We start from the raw sequence: 20,184 nt of genomic DNA on the forward strand, positions 1-20,184 counted from the left end.
GAAATGGCAAATAGTTTAAAAGAAAGAAAAGAATATATTTTTTTTTTTTTTTCAAACTATTCGCCATTTCCCGCGTTAGCGAGGTAGCGTTAAGAACAGAGAACTGGGCCACTGAGGGAATATCCTCACCTGGCCCCCTTCTCTGTTCCTTCTTTTGGAAAATTAAAAAAAAAAAAAAAATTGAGAGGGGAGGATTTCCAGCCCCCCGCTCCCTCCCCTTTTAGTCGCCTTCTACGACACGCAGGGAATACGTGGGAAGTATTCTTTCTCCCCTATCCCCAGGGAATATATATATATATATATATATATATATATATATATATATATATATATATATATATATATATATATATATATATATATATATATATATCCCTGGGGATAGGGGAGAAAGAATACTTCCCTCGTATTCCCTGCGTGTCGTAGAAGGCGACTAAAAGCGGAGGGAGCGGGTGGCTGGAAATCCTCCCCTCTCGTTTTTTTTTAATTTTCCAAAAGAAGGAACAGAGAAGGGGGCCAGGTAAGGATTTTCCCTCTAAGGCCCAGTCCTCTGTTCTTAACGCTACCTCGCAAATGCGGGAAATGGCGAATCGTATGAAAAAAAAAAAAAAAAAAAAATATATATATATATATATATATATATATATATATATATATATATATATATATATTTCTTTCTTTTCTTTTTCTTTCAAACTATTCGCCATTTCCCGCATTAGCAAGGTAGCGTTAAGAACAGAGGACTGGGCCTCTGAGGGAATATCCTCACCTGGCCCCCTTCTCTGTTTCTTCTTTTGGGAAAAAAAAAAAAGAGAGAGAGAGAGAGAGAGAGAGGAGGATTTCCAGCCCCCCGCTCCCTCCCCTTTTGGTCGCCTTCTACAACATGTAGGGAATACGTGGGAAGTATTCTTTCTCCCCTATCCCTATATATATATATATATATATATATATATATATATATATATATATATATATATATATATTGGTGCTAACAGACTCTATGTAATTAAGGTTACTTAACAAGTGGAAGGTCACCTTTGACAAAGTTGTACCAATAAGAGCACAGTTTTGTTAAAGAACTTATCACTCCAAACGAGTCTACATTTCCCTGCAACTGGAAGTAGCACAGCCTTGTGGGATGCAGGAGACTTTAAAAAGAAGCCTTGGAAATTGGTCCTAGGGTAGTCATGTATGAAATGAATATCAATATAACACTTTATGACCTATGGTCCCGACTGGTGGACGTGGCAAGCTCTCCGAGTGCTGCAGGACTTCTGGGGCAGGAAGGTATGGTAAGATTCATTCTGTATATATGAAGAATTAACGAGGCAAAACAACAATCCATGCTAGCACCAACCCTCTCATGAAGAGAATGAGTGAAGAAAGGTCAAAAAAGAGGATATATGTGTCAAAAAGGAGGGAACAAGAATGGGGAGACTAAATTGCAGATTGATGGATGGAGTGACATAGATTTTAGCAATTGGGTCCTGAATATGCAGGAGGGTGAAAAGTTTGTATCAGATAGAGTGCATTGGAACAATGTGGTATACTGGGGTTGAAATGCTGTCAGTGGACTTAACCAGGGCATGTTAAACCTCCAGGGTAAACCATGAAAAAGTATGTTGGGCCTGGGGGTGGACAAGGAGCTGTGAGTTTTTGCTATTTTATCCAAGACAAGGTAGCGTCAAGAACAGATGACCAAGCCTAAGAAGAAAAATTTTCCATTGGCCCCTTACCTTCCTGCTCAAGGAGTCCCTTCTATGGGATTCATGCAGCACTCAGGAAGCCAGTCACATCCACTGGGCAGGACCACAGGTCAAGAAGTGTGGTGATGTATGTATGTTTGTGTATGGTGAATACAGGAAGTTAAGGACTAAATGTTCAGTGATTTCACAATCTTGGGGATGACAGGTCCTGTGATATTTTGAATCTGTGTTTGTTGTGCTGTGTTGATGAAATGTGGTGTACAGAATGCAGATGATAAAGCGTCACTTGTACATGCCTGGGGAGCGTAGTTTCACATGGGTGTGTGTCTGGCATGGTAGGATTTAGGAACAAGTTGAGAGTATGCTTGTTTAAAGTTTGTTGCGTCATTTATGTGCGTATAAGTAGAGTTAGTGCCACACTTGTTGGAAGAGTAGGAATCTATGAGAATAAGTTGCTTAAGTAGGAATTAGATGTATAACTTTTGTTTCTACTAAAGGGCTAACAGTTGGTTATCGTGTGGTTTGGGTGGGAGGTGGTTTAGGGATGTTGTAAGTTAATGAATGCTAAGCTTAATGAAGTGAAACTGTATTAGAATGTTTATGTTTCACTGTGCCAGTGCTAAATGCTTGTCGTTGCTAGGTAGCCAGTGATAGTCCCGACTGCCTTATTTGTGTTGGTTCTTGTTTTGTTTGCTTTTGACAGGGTGGATGAACAGACAGGTGAGGTGTGCTTTAGGGTGGAGTGGATGAACTTTTTGTACAGGATGATGCATTATAAGCAGCAGCAAGGACACAAAGGATTCCTTTGAAGGGAGAAGTTCTTTGATGAGACTGTACTCTTTTTTGTAATCATACGATGATACAGCCCTGCCAAAGGTGACTCTTCACTCTCGACATAACCTTAAACAGGCAAAGTTTATATTTCTTTAATTTTCCAAAAGAAGGAACAGAGAAGGGGGCCAGGTGAGGATATTCCCTCAAAGGCCCAGTTCTCTGTTCTTAACGCTACCTCGCTAACGCGGGAAATGGCGAATAGTTTGAAAGAAAGAAAAGAATATATATATACAGTAGGGTTGAGGGTCAAGTCAATTGGGAGGTAAGTTTGGAGAAAAACTGGAGGAAGTAAAGTGTTTTAGATATCTGGGAGTGGATCTGGCAGCGGATGGAACCATGGAAGTGGAAGTAAATCATAGGGTGGGGGAGGGGGCGAAAATCCTGGGAGCCTTGAAGAATGTGCGGAAGTCGAGAGCATTATCACAGAAAGCAAAAATGGGTATGTTTGAAGGAATAGTGGTTCCAACAATGTTGTATGGTTGCGAGGCGAGGGCTGTGGATAGAGTTGTGCGCAGGATGGTGGATGTGCTGGAAATGAGATGTTTGAGGACAATATGTGGAGTGAGGTGATTTGATCGAGTAAGTAATGTTAGGGTAAGAGAGATGTGTGGAAATAAAAAGAGCGTGGTTGAGAGAGCAGAAGAGGGTGTTTTGAAATGGTTTGGGCACATGGAGAGAATGAGTGAGGAAAGATTGACCAAGAGGATATATGTGTCGGAGGTGGAGGGAACGAGGAGAAGTGGGAGACCAAATTGGAGGTGGAAAGACGGAGTGAAAAATATTTTGAGTGATCGGGGCCTGAACATGCAGGAGGGTGAAAGGCGGGCAAGGAATAGAGTGAATTGGACCGATGTGTTATACCGGGGTCGAAGTGCTGTCAATGGATTGAATCAGGGCATGTGAAGCATCTGGGGTAAACCATGGAAAGTTCTGTGGGGCCTGGATGTGGAAAGGGAGCTGTGGTTTTGGGCATTATTGCATGCCAGCTGGAGATTGAGTGTGAGCGAATGGGGCCTTTGTTGTCCTTTCCTGGCGCTGCCTCGCGCACATGAGGGGGAGGGGGATGTTATTCCGTGTGTGGCGGGGTGGCGATGGGGGTGAGTAGGGGCAGACTGTGAATTGTGTGCATGTGTGTATATGTGTGTGTCTGTGTGTGTATATATGTGTGTACGTTGGGGTGTGTGGGTGTGTATGTTTGCGTGTGTGGGCGTGTGTGTGTGTGCATGTGTGTGGGGATGGGTTGGGCCATTTCTTTCGTTTGTTTCCTTGTGCTACCTCGCAGGCGCGGGAGACAGCAACAAAGCAAAATAAATAAATAAATATATATATGTGTAAGAGATGGATGGATCTTTCTTCATCTGTTTCCTGGCAATACCTTGCTAATGCAGGAAACAGCGATGAAGTATGATTATAAAAATTATATAAAAAATTACACTCAGACACTAAAGCCTGAGCCTTCAAGGAAGAGGAGCACTTCTCAATTGGCTCCTCCTTTTCCAACTTTTAGAAATTGAAATACAAGAGGGAGAGGGTTCCCTGCCTCCTCATTCGTTCTTCTTAGTCATGTTTTACAACATGCAAGGACTACATTGAGGTATTCTTTCTTCCCTATTCTTTTTTTTTTTTTTATTATACTTTGTCGCTGTCTCCCGCGTTTGCGAGGTAGCGCAAGGAAACAGACGAAAGAAATGGCCCAACCCCCCCCCATACACATGTATATACATACGTCCACACACGCAAATATACATACCTACACAGCTTTCCATGGTTTACCCCAGACGCTTCACATGCCTTGATTCAATCCACTGACAGCACGTCAACCCCGGTATACCACATCGCTCCAATTCACTCTATTCCTTGTCCTCCTTTCACCCTCCTGCATGTTCAGGCCCCGATCACACAAAATCTTTTTCACTCCATCTTTCCACCTCCAATTTGGTCTCCCTCTTCTCCTCGTTCCCTCCACCTCCGACACATATATCCTCTTGGTCAATCTTTCCTCACTCATTCTCTCCATGTGCCCAAACCACTTCAAAACACCCTCTTCTGCTCTCTCAACCATGCTCTTTTTATTTCCACACATCTCTCTTACCCTTACGTTACTCACTCGATCAAACCACCTCACACCACACATTGTCCTCAAATATCTCATTTCCAGCACATCCATCCTCCTGCGCACAACTCTATCCATAGCCCACGCCTCGCAACCATACAACATTGTTGGAACCACTATTCCTTCAAACATACCCATTTTTGCTTTCCGAGATAATGTTCTCGACTTCCACACATTCTTCAAGGCCCCCAGAATTTTCGCCCCCTCCCCCACCCTATGATCCACTTCCGCTTCCATGGTTCCATCCGCTGCCAGATCCACTCCCAGATATCTAAAACACTTCACTTCCTCCAGTTTTTCTCCATTCAAACTCACCTCCCAATTGACTTGACCCTCAACCCTACTGTACCTAATAACCTTGCTCTTATTCACATTTACTCTTAACTTTCTTCTTTCACACAATTTACCAAACTCAGTCACCAGCTTCTGCAGTTTCTCACATGAATCAGCCACCAGCGCTGTATCATCAGCGAACAACAACTGACTCACTTCCCAAGCTCTCTCATCCCCAACAGACTTCATACTTGCCCCTCTTTCCAAAACTCTTGCATTTACCTCCCTAACAACCCCATCCATAAACAAATTAAACAACCATGGAGACATCACACACCCCTGCCGCAAACCTACATTCACTGAGAACCAATCACTTTCCTCTCTTCCTACACGTACACATGCCTTACATCCTCGATAAAAACTTTTCACTGCTTCTAACAACTTTCCTCCTACACCATATATTCTTAATACCTTCCACAGAGCATCTCTATCAACTCTATCATATGCCTTCTCCAGATCCATAAATGCTACATACAAATCCATTTGCTTTTCTAAGTATTTCTCACATACATTCTTCAAAGCAAACACCTGATCCACACATCCTCTACCACTTCTGAAACCACACTGCTCTTCCCCAATCTGATGCTCTGTACATGCCTTCACCCTCTCAATCAATACCCTCCCATATAATTTACCAGGAATACTCAACAAACTTATACCTCTGTAATTTGAGCACTCACTCTTATCCCCTTTGCCTTTGTACAATGGCACTATGCACGCATTCCGCCAATCCTCAGGCACCTCACCATGAGTCATACATACATTAAATAACCTTACGAACCAGTCAACAATACAGTCACCCCCTTTTTTAACAAATTCCACTGCAATACCATCCAAACCTGCTGCCTTGCCGGCTTTCATCTTCCGCAAAGCTTTCACTACCTCTTCTCTGTTTACCAAATCATTTTCCCTAACCCTCTCACTTTGCACACCACCTCGACCAAAACACCCTATATCTGCCACTCTATCATCAAACACATTCAACAAACCTTCAAAATACTCACTCCATCTCCTTCTCACATCACCACTACTTGTTATCACCTCCCCATTTGCGCCCTTCACTGAAGTTCCCATTTGCTCCCTTGTCTTACGCACTTTATTTACCTCCTTCCAGAACATCTTTTTATTCTCCCTAAAATTTAATGATACTCTCTCACCCCAACTCTCATTTGTCAAGAGAAAGGTCCCTATTCTTAATGGGGGAAAAAGACATCCAAAGCATTGGAGTTGGTGGCAGGGGAGGTGGAGATTTCACTCTAGTAACATCAGTCACAACATTCCAGTCTACCAAGGAAATAAGGAACAACTGCACTCCTATTTGTTGGAAAAATCATCCATAGTATTTATGCCCTATCTAGATGTCACAACATTTTATTCCAAGGAAGGAATTTTGCATATCATAATGGCATAATAAACACATTTTCAGGTGCTTGTCTAGTTCCTACCAAGAGCACCTCATATACTCACCCAAGAAGTGTGATTCAAATCTAATCCTATTGCATAACACTAAATGTCATATATCATTAATCATAGTTACATAAGAAAAAATCTATTATGACCAACCTTGGCAACTAAAGCTCTCTGAGTATTAAACATGTTTGTAAGTGAAGCAGTTGATTGGTTTGAGGCAAGTGCATGAAGCAACACTCGAAACACAACAGAAAGTAGTCCCTGCAAATGGTCTGCCATTGTTACAACCTGTAAGAAAAACAATCTTTGGTTAACCATCTAACCTTGATCACAACTATATTTTTCTTATCTATGAAAAACTTTAAATAAATTATCACTTATAACACTTCTTCCAGCTGTGTTAGAAAAATGCAACCTATGAAAGACACAAAAATGGAAAAGCGATAAACTGACAGATAAGTGAGATGAACACTGCATGCTTACTAGTTAGAAGACAATGGAGATGAATAAATATGTAGTAAACTAGAGGGATGTTACAATTAGATAAAGGATAGGTGGAAGACAAAAGAGGAACTAACAAGATGGATTATGGATTTAAGTATTAATTTATGAACAAATACAGAATATGGTTTTATCCAAAAAAGGACTTACTTTAAAATTCTAACATAACAAGGCTGTTAGAGCAGCTATGTATGACGCATAATAAGATATTTACACACATATGCATCACCCATGAGACAAAGGTTCAATGAGCAGAAGAAAAAATTACTGCACTACTAAACTAAAATCAAAAGACTGGGTACTAGCTGTTGACCAATTCTCTATCACATCACAGATCAAAATCCTCCAAAACTAACAACAGAAAGAAGTCCAAGTGTTTCAAGCGAGGGCAGGATGGATAACACTGAATCCTACAGTACACTTTTGTTTAATCAAAGAGAATTAGTTCAGAAATGTAGGTATTCAAAATACAAACTATTCCTCCGTCAAAAGCAGAACCTAATAAACACCTGAGAGAACCTTTGCTTATGTGGTAGCATGTTCAATCCCATCACTCACTTATTCACTGATCACTATTACTATCAACAAATAACAAGTAATTTCTGAAAACTCAAGAGAAGACAAAGGGAAAGGGAAATCAAACTTATCCTCACAGGGCTTTACCTTCATAAGAGAAACGATTTTCATCTTAGAAAAAAATTCTCACCTACTGATAAAATGTTAGAGCATCTTAAGGCATACTTACATGAAGGATGGATGGCTTCAAGAAAACTCTGAAAATTAAAGAAATCCAAGGACAAAACTTACATTTAATGATACTCTGGCTCCCACCTGCGAATATCACCTTCTAAAGGCAGCCAACCCAATACGGCACCAGTGAAGATGACAGAAACTTAGTAGAGACATCTAACATTGGAATTCAAAGACTGCTAAAGACCCTTCTTGTGAATCTATTCCAACAAAGAATTTCTTCCAAAAAACAAGGAAAACACTTCTCTTACATCATAGGCTTCTGGGAGATATCTGACACCAGATTAAACAGGAAGTACCATGATCTTGATCCCAAGGGATATGATCCTTACTGACAAAGGGAATCAAAGACCTTAGATGAATGAACAAATGTTCTATATGAACTTTTATAAAATAAGAAAATCCATGAGGAACTTGATGGGGCATAGAGGCTCGTTAACCTTCAGAGAGGAAATCATTAACAAATGAAATAAACCATGGCAGGTAGTACTTGGTAGGCAGCCAATGACCAGGGAGATGGGTTGCCAGTGCTACTTGCCTGGATATTGGGAGGGTTAGTGACAGTTATGCAGTGATCCAGCACTTCAGGGGTTGTCAAGTTGCACTGCTTTAACTCAGGTAGCAGACTTTCCTTTCTGCTTCACCCACACGTGGCTTTCTGTCCACAAACATACAATCTCTGCTTGTTACACATAACACTCAACAACTCAACTTACAGAGTTCATTCTTCATAACTAGATTTACCTGCAGTGAGCACTATGCACTAGCCCTACTTTTTGGCAAAATGGTGGGAACAGAAGATAGCAGTATTAGGTAGAAACATTTTGGCAGGAGCATCAGGTAGAAACACTGGGTAGAAGTAGTATGAAGGAGCATTAGGTAGACACATTAAGAAGTAGTAGTAGAAGTCACTAGAACATTAGGTTGGAGCCTCCAAACACTGCACTAGAGTTGCCCTCTGCCAGTGACCCATTAAGGGTGAAGCACTAAAGGCTAAGTAGTGACACAGGAGTCCAATAGCTATGGAGACTCTATTGCCTTGGCCAACCCCTTGAGGGAATTCTAGTTGGAATAGGCATCAGAGATACAGACATATAGACAGATAGCAATAAAGCATAGTAATTTCTAAACATGACCGTCTCATTTGGAATATCACTCTTCGATAAAGCTTTAGCTATAATGGGTGATTTACAAATTAAAACAGATTCCTAAGTTCAGAAATAACAAATCTCTTCAACCTCTCAGCCACACCCCAAGGTTTAAGGAAAGAATTAAAACTGTTACATGCTTTGATTTTGCTTGCTTCACATTTTTGTGTGGATCCCAGCTTCTGTCAATGCTTAACACTGTAAACCTCGAGCTTTTAAACTCTTGACTTCTGCAACTGCATATATACATACTCGTAACATGACTACTGCAATCATATGTATATATGGGTTGCCTCTTCTTGCCCTCAAGTGATTTCAGAGTTTCTCTTTTCAATATGAAGAGATGTCTTATGACACTATCAACTACACCTATGACTTTCTCCAGATCCATAAATGCTGCATACAAATCCATTTGTTTTTCTAAGTATTTCTCATATACATTCTTCAAGCAAACGCCTGATCCACACATCCTCCACCATATTGCTCTTCCCCAAGGAATATTCCAAGGGATACTCAACAAAATTATGCCTCTGTAGTTTGAACACTCATCTTTATCCCCTTTGCCTTTGTACAAAGGTACTATGCATGCATGCTGCCAATCCTCAGGCACTTCACCATGGTCCATACACTTAATATCCTTACCAACCAATCAACAACACAGTCATCCCTTTTTCAATAAATTCCACAGCAATACCATCCACAACGGCTGGGTTGGCTGTGGACTGACTGCCATAACCAGGATTTCAACCAATGCACTCAACCGTGGGTGGCCTGTGAACACATCACAGTCAAGAACGCTAACCACTCACAATTCTGGTTCAAAGGTGTTTGAGCTAATTCCAACATCAACACACCTGTTGCATGCCTTAAGGACCTTGAGTCCCCAAACTTGATGTTATGTGGCTCAAGGTCTGTCTCTCTACAACAAGCTTTTGCTCTGACAAGAAAAACTAGATTATCAAGCTGGTATTTGACCATGTAACTTAGGTGCCTCAAAAATTTTCTCCTTAAAGACATTACCTGACTACTCATTAACAACAAAAATGCCAAACTGCAACAGTAACTGAGCAAGCTGTATCTAACTTAACATTCAGACTGATAGACAAACTAACCACAAATCTAATCATTAATCACCTAATTCCTAAATGGAAAGCCTGTACCCAGTTAATCAATTTCAAAGGTATATCAAGTGAAAAAATACATTTTTTTTTTTTCTTTTTGCTTTGTCGCTGTCTCCCACGTTTGCGAGGTAGCGCAAGGAAACAGACGAAAGAAATGGCCCAACCCACCCCCAAACACATGTATATACATACGTCCACACACGCAAATATACATACCTACACAACTTTCCATGGTTTACCCCAGATGCTTCACATGCCTTGATTCAATCCACTGACAGCACGTCAACCCCGGTATACCACATCGCTCCAATTCACTCTATTCCTTGCCCTCCTTCCACCCTCCTGCATGTTCAGGCCCCGATCACACAAAATCTTTTTCACTCCATCTTTCCACCTCCAATTTGGTCTCCCTCTTCTCCTCGTTCCCTCCACCTCCGACACATATATTCTCTTGGTCAATCTTTCCTCACTCATTCTCTCCATGTGACCAAACCATTTCAAAACACCCTCTTCTGCTCTCTCAACCATGCTCTTTTTATTTCCACACATCTCTCTTACCCTTACGTTACTTACTCGATCAAACCACCTCACACCACATATTGTCCTCAAACATCTCATTTCCAGCACATCCACCCTCCTGCGCACAACTCTATCCATAGCCCACGCCTCGCAACCATAAAACATTGTTGGAACCACTATTCCTTCAAACATACCCATTTTTGCTTTCCGAGATAATGTTCTCGACTTCCACACATTCTTCAAGGCTCCCAGAATTTTCGCCCCCTCCCCCACCCTATGATCCATTTCCGCTTCCATGGTTCCATCCGCTGCCAGATCCACTCCCAGATATCTAAAACACTTCACTTCCTCCAGTTTTTCTCCATTCAAACTCACCTCCCAATTGACTTGACCCTCAACCCTACTGTACCTAATAACCTTGCTCTTATTCACATTTACTCTTAACTTTCTTCTTTCACACACTTTACCAAACTCAGTCACCAGCTTCTGCAGTTTCTCACATGAATCAGCCACCAGCGCTGTATCATCAGCGAACAACAACTGACTCACTTCCCAAGCTCTCTCATCCCCAACAGACTTCACACTTGCCCCTCTTTCCAAAACTCTTCCATTCACCTCCCTAACAACCCCATCCATAAACAAATTAAACAACCATGGAGACATCACACACCCCTGCCGCAAACCTACATTCACTGAGAACCAATCACTTTCCTCTCTTCCTACACGTACACATGCCTTACATCCTCGATAAAAACTTTTCACTGCTTCTAACAACTTGCCTCCCACACCATATATTCTTAATACCTTCCACAGAGCATCTCTATCAACTCTATCATATGCCTTCTCCAGATCCATAAATGCTACATACAAATCCATTTGCTTTTCTAAGTATTTCTCACATACATTCTTCAAAGCAAACACCTGATCCACACATCCTCTACCACTTCTGAAACCACACTGCTCTTCCCCAATCTGATGCTCTGTACATGCCTTCACCCTCTCAATCAATACCCTCCCATATAATTTACCAGGAATACTCAACAAACTTATACCTCTGTAATTTGAGCACTCACTCTTATTCCCTTTGCCTTTGTACAATGGCACTATGCACGCATTCCGCCAATCCTCAGGCACCTCACCATGAGTCATACATACATTAAATAACCTTACCAACCAGTCAACAATACAGTCACCCCCTTTTTTAATAAACTCCACTGCAATACCATCCAAACCTGCTGCCTTGCCGGCTTTCATCTTCCGCAAAGCTTTTACTACCTCTTCTCTGTTTACCAAATCATCTTCCCTAACCCTCTCACTTTGCACACCACCTCGACCAAAACACCCTATATCTGCCACTCTATCATCAAACACATTCAACAAACCTTCAAAATACTCACTCCATCTCCTTCTCACATCACCACTACTTGTTATCACCTCCCCATTTGCGCCCTTCACTGAAGTTCCCATTTGCTCCCTTGTCTTACGCACTTTATTTACCTCCTTCCAGAACATCTTTTTATTCTCCCTAAAATTTAATGATACTCTCTCACCCCAACTCTCATTTGCCCTTTTTTTCACCTCTTGCACCTTTCTCTTGACCTCCTGTCTCTTTCTTTTATACATCTCCCACTCAATTTCATTTTTTCCCTGCAAAAATCGTCCAAATGCCTCTCTCTTCTCTTTCACTAATACCCTTACTTCTTCATCCCACCACTCACTACCCTTTCTAATCAACCCACCTCCCACTCTTCTCATGCCACAAGCATCTTTTGCACAATCCATCACTGATTCCCTAAATACATCCCATTCCTCCCCCACTCCCCTTACTTCCATTGTTCTCACCTTTTTCCATTCTGTACTCAGTCTCTCCTGGTACTTCCTCACACAAGTCTCCTTCCCAAGCTCACTTACTCTCACCACCCTCTTCACCCCAACATTCACTCTTCTTTTCTGAAAACCCATACAAATCTTCACCTTAGCCTCCACAAGATAATGATCAGACATCCCTCCAGTTGCACCTCTCAGCACATTAACATCCAAAAGTCTCTCTTTCGCGCGCCTGTCAATTAACACGTAATCCAATAACGCTCTCTGGCCATCTCTCCTACTTACATTTTATGGAATTATTTGCAATATTGAGGAATAGTAGTACCAGAAAAAACAGCAATATATCTAATGTGAATAAGAGCAAGGTTATTAGGTACAGTAGGGTTGAGGGTCAAGTCAACTGGGAGGTGAGTTTGAATGGAGAAAAACTGGAGGAAGTGAAGTGTTTTAGATATCTGGGAGTGGATCTGGCAGCGGATGGAACCACGGAAGCGGAAGTGGATCATAGGGTGGGGGAGGGGGCGAAAATTCTGGGAGCCTTGAAGAATGTGTGGAAGTCGAGAACATTATCTCGGAAAGCAAAAATGGGTATGTTTGAAGGAATAGTGGTTCCAACAATGTTGTATGGTTGCGAGGCGTGGACTATGGATAGAGTTGTGCGCAGGAGGATGGATGTGCTGGAAATGAGATGTTTGAGGACAATGTGTGGTGTGAGGTGGTTTGATCGAGTAAGTAACGTAAGGGTAAGAGAGATGTGTGGAAATAAAAAGAGCGTGGTTGAGAGAGCAGAGGAGGGTGTTTTGAAATGGTTTGGTCACATGGAGAGAATGAGTGAGGAAAGATTGACCAAGAGGATATATGTGTCGGAGGTGGAGGGAACGAGGAGAAGAGGGAGACCAAATTGGAGGTGGAAAGATGGAGTGAAAAAGATTTTGTGTGATCGGGGCCTGAACATGCAGGAGGGTGAAAGGAGGGCAAGGAATAGAGTGAGTTGGAGCGATGTGGTATACCGGGGTTGACGTGCTGTCAGTGGATTGAATCAGGGCATGTGAAGCGTCTGGGGTAAACCATGGAAAGCTGTGTAGGTATGTATATTTGCGTGTGTGGACGTATGTATATACATGTGTATGGGGGTGGGTTGGGCCATTTCTTTCGTCTGTTTCCTTGCGCTACCTCGCAAACGTGGGAGACAGAAAAAAAAAAAAAAAAAAAAAAAAAAAAAAAAAAATCTAACATAGACATAAAAGAATTTTTGATTGGAGTATGAAACATCAGAAGTGGTGGGTAAGAAAGAGTCAATAACTGATGGCAAAGTTGTTTCAAGATCAATTCATAAAATTTCTATCATTCTTACTTATCCTAATGCTTAGCAAATTGAACTAGTACTTACTATGCACAGCTAAGGCACACAGATGACTCAATAGATGATCATGACCAGTTCATGTTCCCTGGTTCAGCCTAGGGACATCACACTGCCCCTAACACCACTTTAATCCAATTCCTTTTATCAACAGCAGGCCTTTTTTCTTTCTTTAATACTATCTGCCATTTCCCGCATTAGCGAGGTAGCGTTAAGAGCAGAGGACTGGGCCTTTGAGGGAATATCCTCACCAGCCTCCTCTCCCTTCCCTTTTAGTCGCCTTCTACGACACGCAGGGAATACGTGGGAAGTATTCTTTCTCCCCTATCCCCAGGGATCCAGTATCCCAAAGCCACGTTCACACAATTCATCCATCTCCTTTAGGTCTCCCCCTCTCCCTTGTTCCATTAATTCCTGACTGAAAGATTCTCTAAAAACTTTCATCACTCATTCTCTCTATATGCACACTCTGGTCAGCTCTCTCAATCAGACTTCATATACTTCCACACCTGCCTCCGACTCTGTCATTACTAATTTATCAATTCTCCTTGCACTGCTTAATGACTTAAGGCATTTCATTTCTAACACCCAATTTCAAAATTTCTTAAGACTCACATCCATACAACCCTGTTGGGATTACTACACCATCAAAAATCTTTGCCCCTACTGATGATAAATCTCAAATTAAGGGATGATAACTATGGCTCTGTACCCTAATGTAACTTGCCTGAACAACATTTTCCAAAGTGTCAAGAATAACCATGTTAGCTTCAGCTGCCAGATGGCCTTCAACTTGAGATTCCTGTTCAAGCTCATGTTGTGGTGATCGGTCAGTATCCTGCTGATGGTGTCGCCAGGGGAAGGATTCTTTACGCCATCGAAGCTTTTCTCCAGTTCCCGATGGTGAAGGAGGATTACGTTCTATTTAGAAGGAAGATTATAACAAATGTAAATTACTAAAACACTATCTCATTTTTTTAATGTTGAATACAAAAACGCAAACTCAACTTTAATGTTGAAATAATCATTAAACATATACTCCCAAAATAATTCTGAAGTAAAGACAGGAGAAACATTACATATATATGCTTAATACTACTATACTGCATGTTGCTTAAAAACAAAGGTTTGAAACTTACAGAAAGAACAATTACTAGTTATCTTACCAAAATCTTGATCAAAAACATATTTAGTAGTGCCTCTAATATTTATTTATTTATTTATTTTGCTTTGTTGCTGTCTCCCGCGTTTGCGAGGTAGCGCAAGGAAACAGATGAAAGAAATGGCCCAACCCACCCCCATACACAATGTATACACACACATGTCCACACACGCGAATATACATACCTATACATCTCAATGTACACATATATATACATACACAGACACATACATATATACCCATGCACACAATTCACATTGTCTGCCCCCATTCACTCCCATCGCCACCTCGCCACACATGGAATACCTTCCCCCTCCCCCCTCATGTGTGCAAGGTAGTGCTAGGAAAAGACAACAAAGGCCCCATTCGTTCACACTCAGTCTCTAGCTGCCACGCAATAATGCCCGAAACCACAGCTCCCTTTCCACATCCAGGCCCCACACAACTTTCCATGGTTTACCCCAGACGCTTCACATGCCCTGATTCAATCCACTGACAGCACGTCAACCCCGGTATACCACATCGATCCAATTCACTCTATTCCTTGCCCTCCTTTCACCCTCCTGCATGTTCAGGCCCCGATCACACAAAATCTTTTTCACTCCATCTTTCCACCTCCAATTTGGTCTCCCACTTCTCCTCGTTCCCTCCACCTCCGACACATATATCCTCTTGGTCAATCTTTCCTCACTCATTCTCTCCATGTGCCCAAACCATTTCAAAACACCCTCTTCTGCTCTCTCAACCACGCTCTTTTTATTTCCACACATCTCTCTTACCCTTACATTACTTACTCGATCAAACCACCTCACACCACACATTGTCCTCAAACATCTCATTTCCAGCACATCCACCCTCCTGCGCACAACTCTATCCATAGCCCACGCCTCGCAACCATACAACATTGTTGGAACCACTATTCCTTCAAACATACCCATTTTTGCTTTCCGAGATAATGTTCTCGACTTCCACACATTCTTCAAGGCCCCCAGGATTTTCGCCCCCTCCCCCACACTATGATTCACTTCCGCTTCCATGGTTCCATCCACTGCCAGATCCACTCCCAGATATCTAAAACACTTTACTTCCTCCAGTTTTTCTCCATTCAAACTTACCTCCCAATTGACTTGACCCTCAACCCTACTGTACCTAATAACCTTGCTCTTATTCACATTTACTCTTAACTTTCTTCTTTCACACACTTTACCAAACTCAGTCACCAGCTTCTGCAGTTTCTCACATGAATTAGCCACCAGCACTGTATCATCAGCGAACAACAACTGACTCACTTCCCAAGCTCTCTCATCCACAACAGACTTCATACTTGCCCCTCTTTCCAAAACTCTTGCATTCACCTCCCTAACAACCCCATCCATAAACAAATTAAACAACCATGGAGACATCACACACCCCTGCCGCAAACCTACATTCACTGAGAACCAATCACTTTCCTCTCTTCCTACACGTACACATGCCTTACATCCTCGATAAAAACTTTTCACTGCTTCTAACAACTTGCCTCCCACACCATATATTCTTAATACCTTCCACAGAGCATCTCTATCAACTCTATCATATGCCTTCTCCAGATCCATAAATGCTACATACAAATCCATTTGCTTTTCTAAGTATTTCTCACATACATTCTTCAAAGCAAACACCTGATCCACGCATCCTCTACCACTTCTGAAACCACACTGCTCTTCCCCAATCTGATGCTCTGTACATGCCTTCACCCTCTCAATCAATACCCTCCCACATAATTTACCAGGAATACTCAACAAACATACCTCTTTAATTTGAGCACTCACTCTTATTCCCTTTGCCTTTGTACAATGGCACTATGCACGCATTCCGCCAATCCTCAGGCACCTCACCATGAGTCATACATACATTAAATAACCTTACCAACCAGTCAACAATACAGTCACCCCCTTTTTTAATAAATTCCACTGCAATACCATCCAAACCTGCTGCCTTGCCGGCTTTCATCTTCCGCAAAGCTTTTACTACCTCTTCTCTGTTTACCAAATCATTTTCCCTAACCCTCTCACTTTGCACACCACCTCTAATATCTTTAAATATATCCCCAATTACTTGAACATGCATCAAGAACATACAAAGGCCTCACTGCACAAATCTAATTTCTACCTTTCATGTATAACTTGTTGACACCAAAGCCTACCATCCATAGCCAAGCCCCACAGGATATCCCATGGTTTACTGTGACTGCTTCAAATGCCCAGGTTCAGCCCAGTTACAGTATATTTCTGGTTCAGCCCAGTGACTGCATATTTCTAACAGAAACAGAAGTATGAAAAAACAGGGCAGATCAAATCATGCAAAAAGTTTAAGAATATCAAGCTGTATACTATGCTACATTCACACTATACTTGCCTTACTGACAATCATCAATAAATAAAAAAACTAGTAAAACCACAGACAAAGAGAGTGGTGCGATATAACATGAAATTAGATGCTGTCTTTGTGAGAGGGTGAAATTTGTTTAAGAAATTAAGTTCAATACCAGGGGACTGCATTCTGTTAGATATGATAATCATGACCTAATATGAACCTCATCCAAAGAGAAAGGTTACACATGAATTCAGAAGACAATCTAGAAATGTGATGAGAAAGATGTGACATATACAACATATGATGAAAACTTGTGTTCTTTAGTCTAGGAACAGATTACAGGAACTCAAGAGAAATGTATAAAAGAAAATTTTGCAAAGTGCTTGAGAAAGAAAGCATTAATGGATATAACATGAGATTAAAGGATGGAGAGAGGGACCAACTATCTTTTTTAAACAGCTGCGAGTTTCATAATGTCTATGTGGCTGTCCTCGTATCAAACCTCAATATTCTGTACTGATCAACATACACACAGCAAGAAAACCTTAAAAGTATTCTAGTTTACAGACAACAAACAATGAAATCCATAAGTTTCAGATAACCAGTCCTTGATAAGACAGGGTTTTAGCAATACAGGTTACACGTTATCAAGGAAATGCAGTAGTGATGCAAGGAAGAAAATGATGGGTTAGGGTAACACAGAATCAATGGGACTGTGAGGCAGCACTTACTGTAAGGCACATTATTCACTGATCTACCTACAAGTTGGTCATAAATATTTTCAAGTATGAATACACAGCATCCATGAGGTAGACTGTAGGATTTCACTCTATGTGATTATCTTTTTTGTCTATTCATGCCTCCAACACCTCAATCTCCCTGTGAGCCCTTACAGAAGGACATCAGAAATCTATACACATACCATAAAAGAAGTATGGTAATTCAAAGGGGTTTAATACCTTAACTGCTGAATATGGTTTCCTTTCTAACCATAAAAACAAGTTTTTTCAAATTAGTTGAAAAAAGGAGATTTAACCTACAATTCCAATTAAAAACCTTCAACAACTTCAGACATATATTTCATCCACTACTTTCACTTCAACAATGTGTAGAAGCTTTGTAGATATTTCAGCAAAACATGCTAAAAGTGCAGGAGTATGATCTGTGTGCCAAGTGAGTTACCACTGACCATGTTTTGTCAGGTATCTTATCTACATCAAAAACTGATTAGTGATCATTATTATATTCTATATAGCCTTCCTAGCACACTCATATCCAAGAGTCTCTTTTACAAGCCTATAAATTAATGTGTAATCTAATAATGCCCACTTACCATCTTTCTCACTCCTCCACATATATGCATGCATGTCCCCCTTTTTGACCTGTAGACTGCTAACCCAAGTATGGGGTGCTCTGAATATATCATATGTGGGATCTCATTTTTGAAAAAACTGCATGAGGCAGTACGGGGTGTTAAATCGCCAGAATTCATTTTCTGGCATCTCAAAGGGTATTTCCAACCATTAGTCTGTTTTTGCTAAAGTAGCTAGTAACCATGACAACTTCACCTCCACAAGCCAAACAAGAAAACACAAATCATTACATGAACTTATCACACAAACTTGACTTGGACAGAATCAGAATCAGATGTATATAGTTTTCAAGATGTGGAAGAATGAATACAAAAGGAAAAAAGAGCATGATACTGCCAGTTATGAGAGTAAAGATGATCTCCATCCCAGTATGAGGCAAGGCTGTGGCAGAAAGAAGCAGCAATGATGCTCCACTATCTGCCTCATGGGCATGGACAAATGTTACTAACTTCACTCTTATGCAAACTGGCTTTGACAGTAGTAATTCAGGTACAACAGGCAGACACATTAGGTAGAAGTAGTTGGTAGGAGCCTCTCAAAACACAGCTCTGAAGTTGCCCTCTTCCAGTGGCCTGTTAAGGTTGAGGCACTAAGGGCTGAGAACGGCACTGGTGTTTAACAGTTACAATTCTTCTGCCATGGCCACCCCCTTGAGGGAGTTCTCATTGGGAAAGGGCATCAGAGATACAGACAGATAGATAGAACACTTACTTATTCTGTTGCTGAGAATTCTGAGGAGCTAGACTGATTCTTACAGTATTTTGATGGTGATCTGATGGACATGATAGTGAAAACCAAATTGTTATAATGGTTCTGTGGGGGGAACACAGCCACATCTCCAAGCAAAAGGCTATCCAAGTTCAATGATACCACTCAAGATGAAATGTACAAGTTTTTGTTTGTGGTGATGATAACCCATGATAACAAACAATAAATAAACAAATATGCACTAACAATCATCCACCACCCGTAGGCTTAGAAAAACGTGGTTCATCAACGTAAACTTCAAGCTCTGAATGCAACATCTGAGCCCTGCCACCGTGGCAAATCTCATTATAGGGACTTATAGATAGATATGAATTCATTCTTATCCACATCAGTCTGGGACACACTTCCTTTGACACATTTCTACAACTCCTCCTTCAGAAGAAGTGCTACCCTTCCTTTATCTCACCCTCACAATAGCCCCTGACTTCACCTCCAAGACATTTCTCAACCAATCTTTCCCTTTCTCCTAGAGCTGTGTTTATCAGTAGCTATATAATTCAGTTTGAGCTTTGTTTCACTCAGAGGTAGAACATCCAGTTTTTCCTCAAATATATTCCCTATCTCTCCCTTCTTCTCATCTTGGTTGTATCCATACACATTCTGACACCCTCACCAGAGTTTCCAAGGAGAATGGGTACTCCTTGCTTAGCTACTTCTCTTCCCACTTTCATAAACTGAGATACAAGAAGGGGAGAGTTTCCCCAAGCACACTCATTTCTTCCCCTTTTAATTACCTTATATGAAATGCAAGGAATGCATAGGAAGTATTCTTTGTCTCAATCTGCAATTAAAAAAGTGGTGGCCTATAAAAGGGAAGTTCATAAAATAAAAAGATCTTTCCTCCATCCTAAAGGTATAGTTATTCAATTAAGAGATGCAACACTCAATCAATGGAGGGGTCTTA

The 20,184-nt window shown here is 41.2% G+C and overlaps 1 protein-coding gene across 6 annotated transcripts in view; it reads right to left on the bottom strand.

Moving 5' to 3' along the window:
- Zir (dedicator of cytokinesis) overlaps nt 1-20,184 on the bottom strand; it is a 304,369-nt gene that overhangs the window by 99,312 nt on the left and 184,873 nt on the right. For all 6 annotated transcript variants that reach the window (XM_071661769.1, XM_071661767.1, XM_071661771.1 and 3 more), the window contains 2 exons: nt 14,350-14,543; nt 6,550-6,684 (listed from right to left, as the gene is read on the bottom strand). In XM_071661769.1, the coding sequence (XP_071517870.1) occupies nt 6,550-6,684; nt 14,350-14,543 (329 nt within the window). The remainder of the gene's footprint in view (nt 1-6,549; nt 6,685-14,349; nt 14,544-20,184) is intronic.

Source organism: Panulirus ornatus, chromosome 5 (assembly GCF_036320965.1).
Source record: "Panulirus ornatus isolate Po-2019 chromosome 5, ASM3632096v1, whole genome shotgun sequence".
Taxonomy (NCBI): domain Eukaryota; kingdom Metazoa; phylum Arthropoda; class Malacostraca; order Decapoda; family Palinuridae; genus Panulirus; species Panulirus ornatus.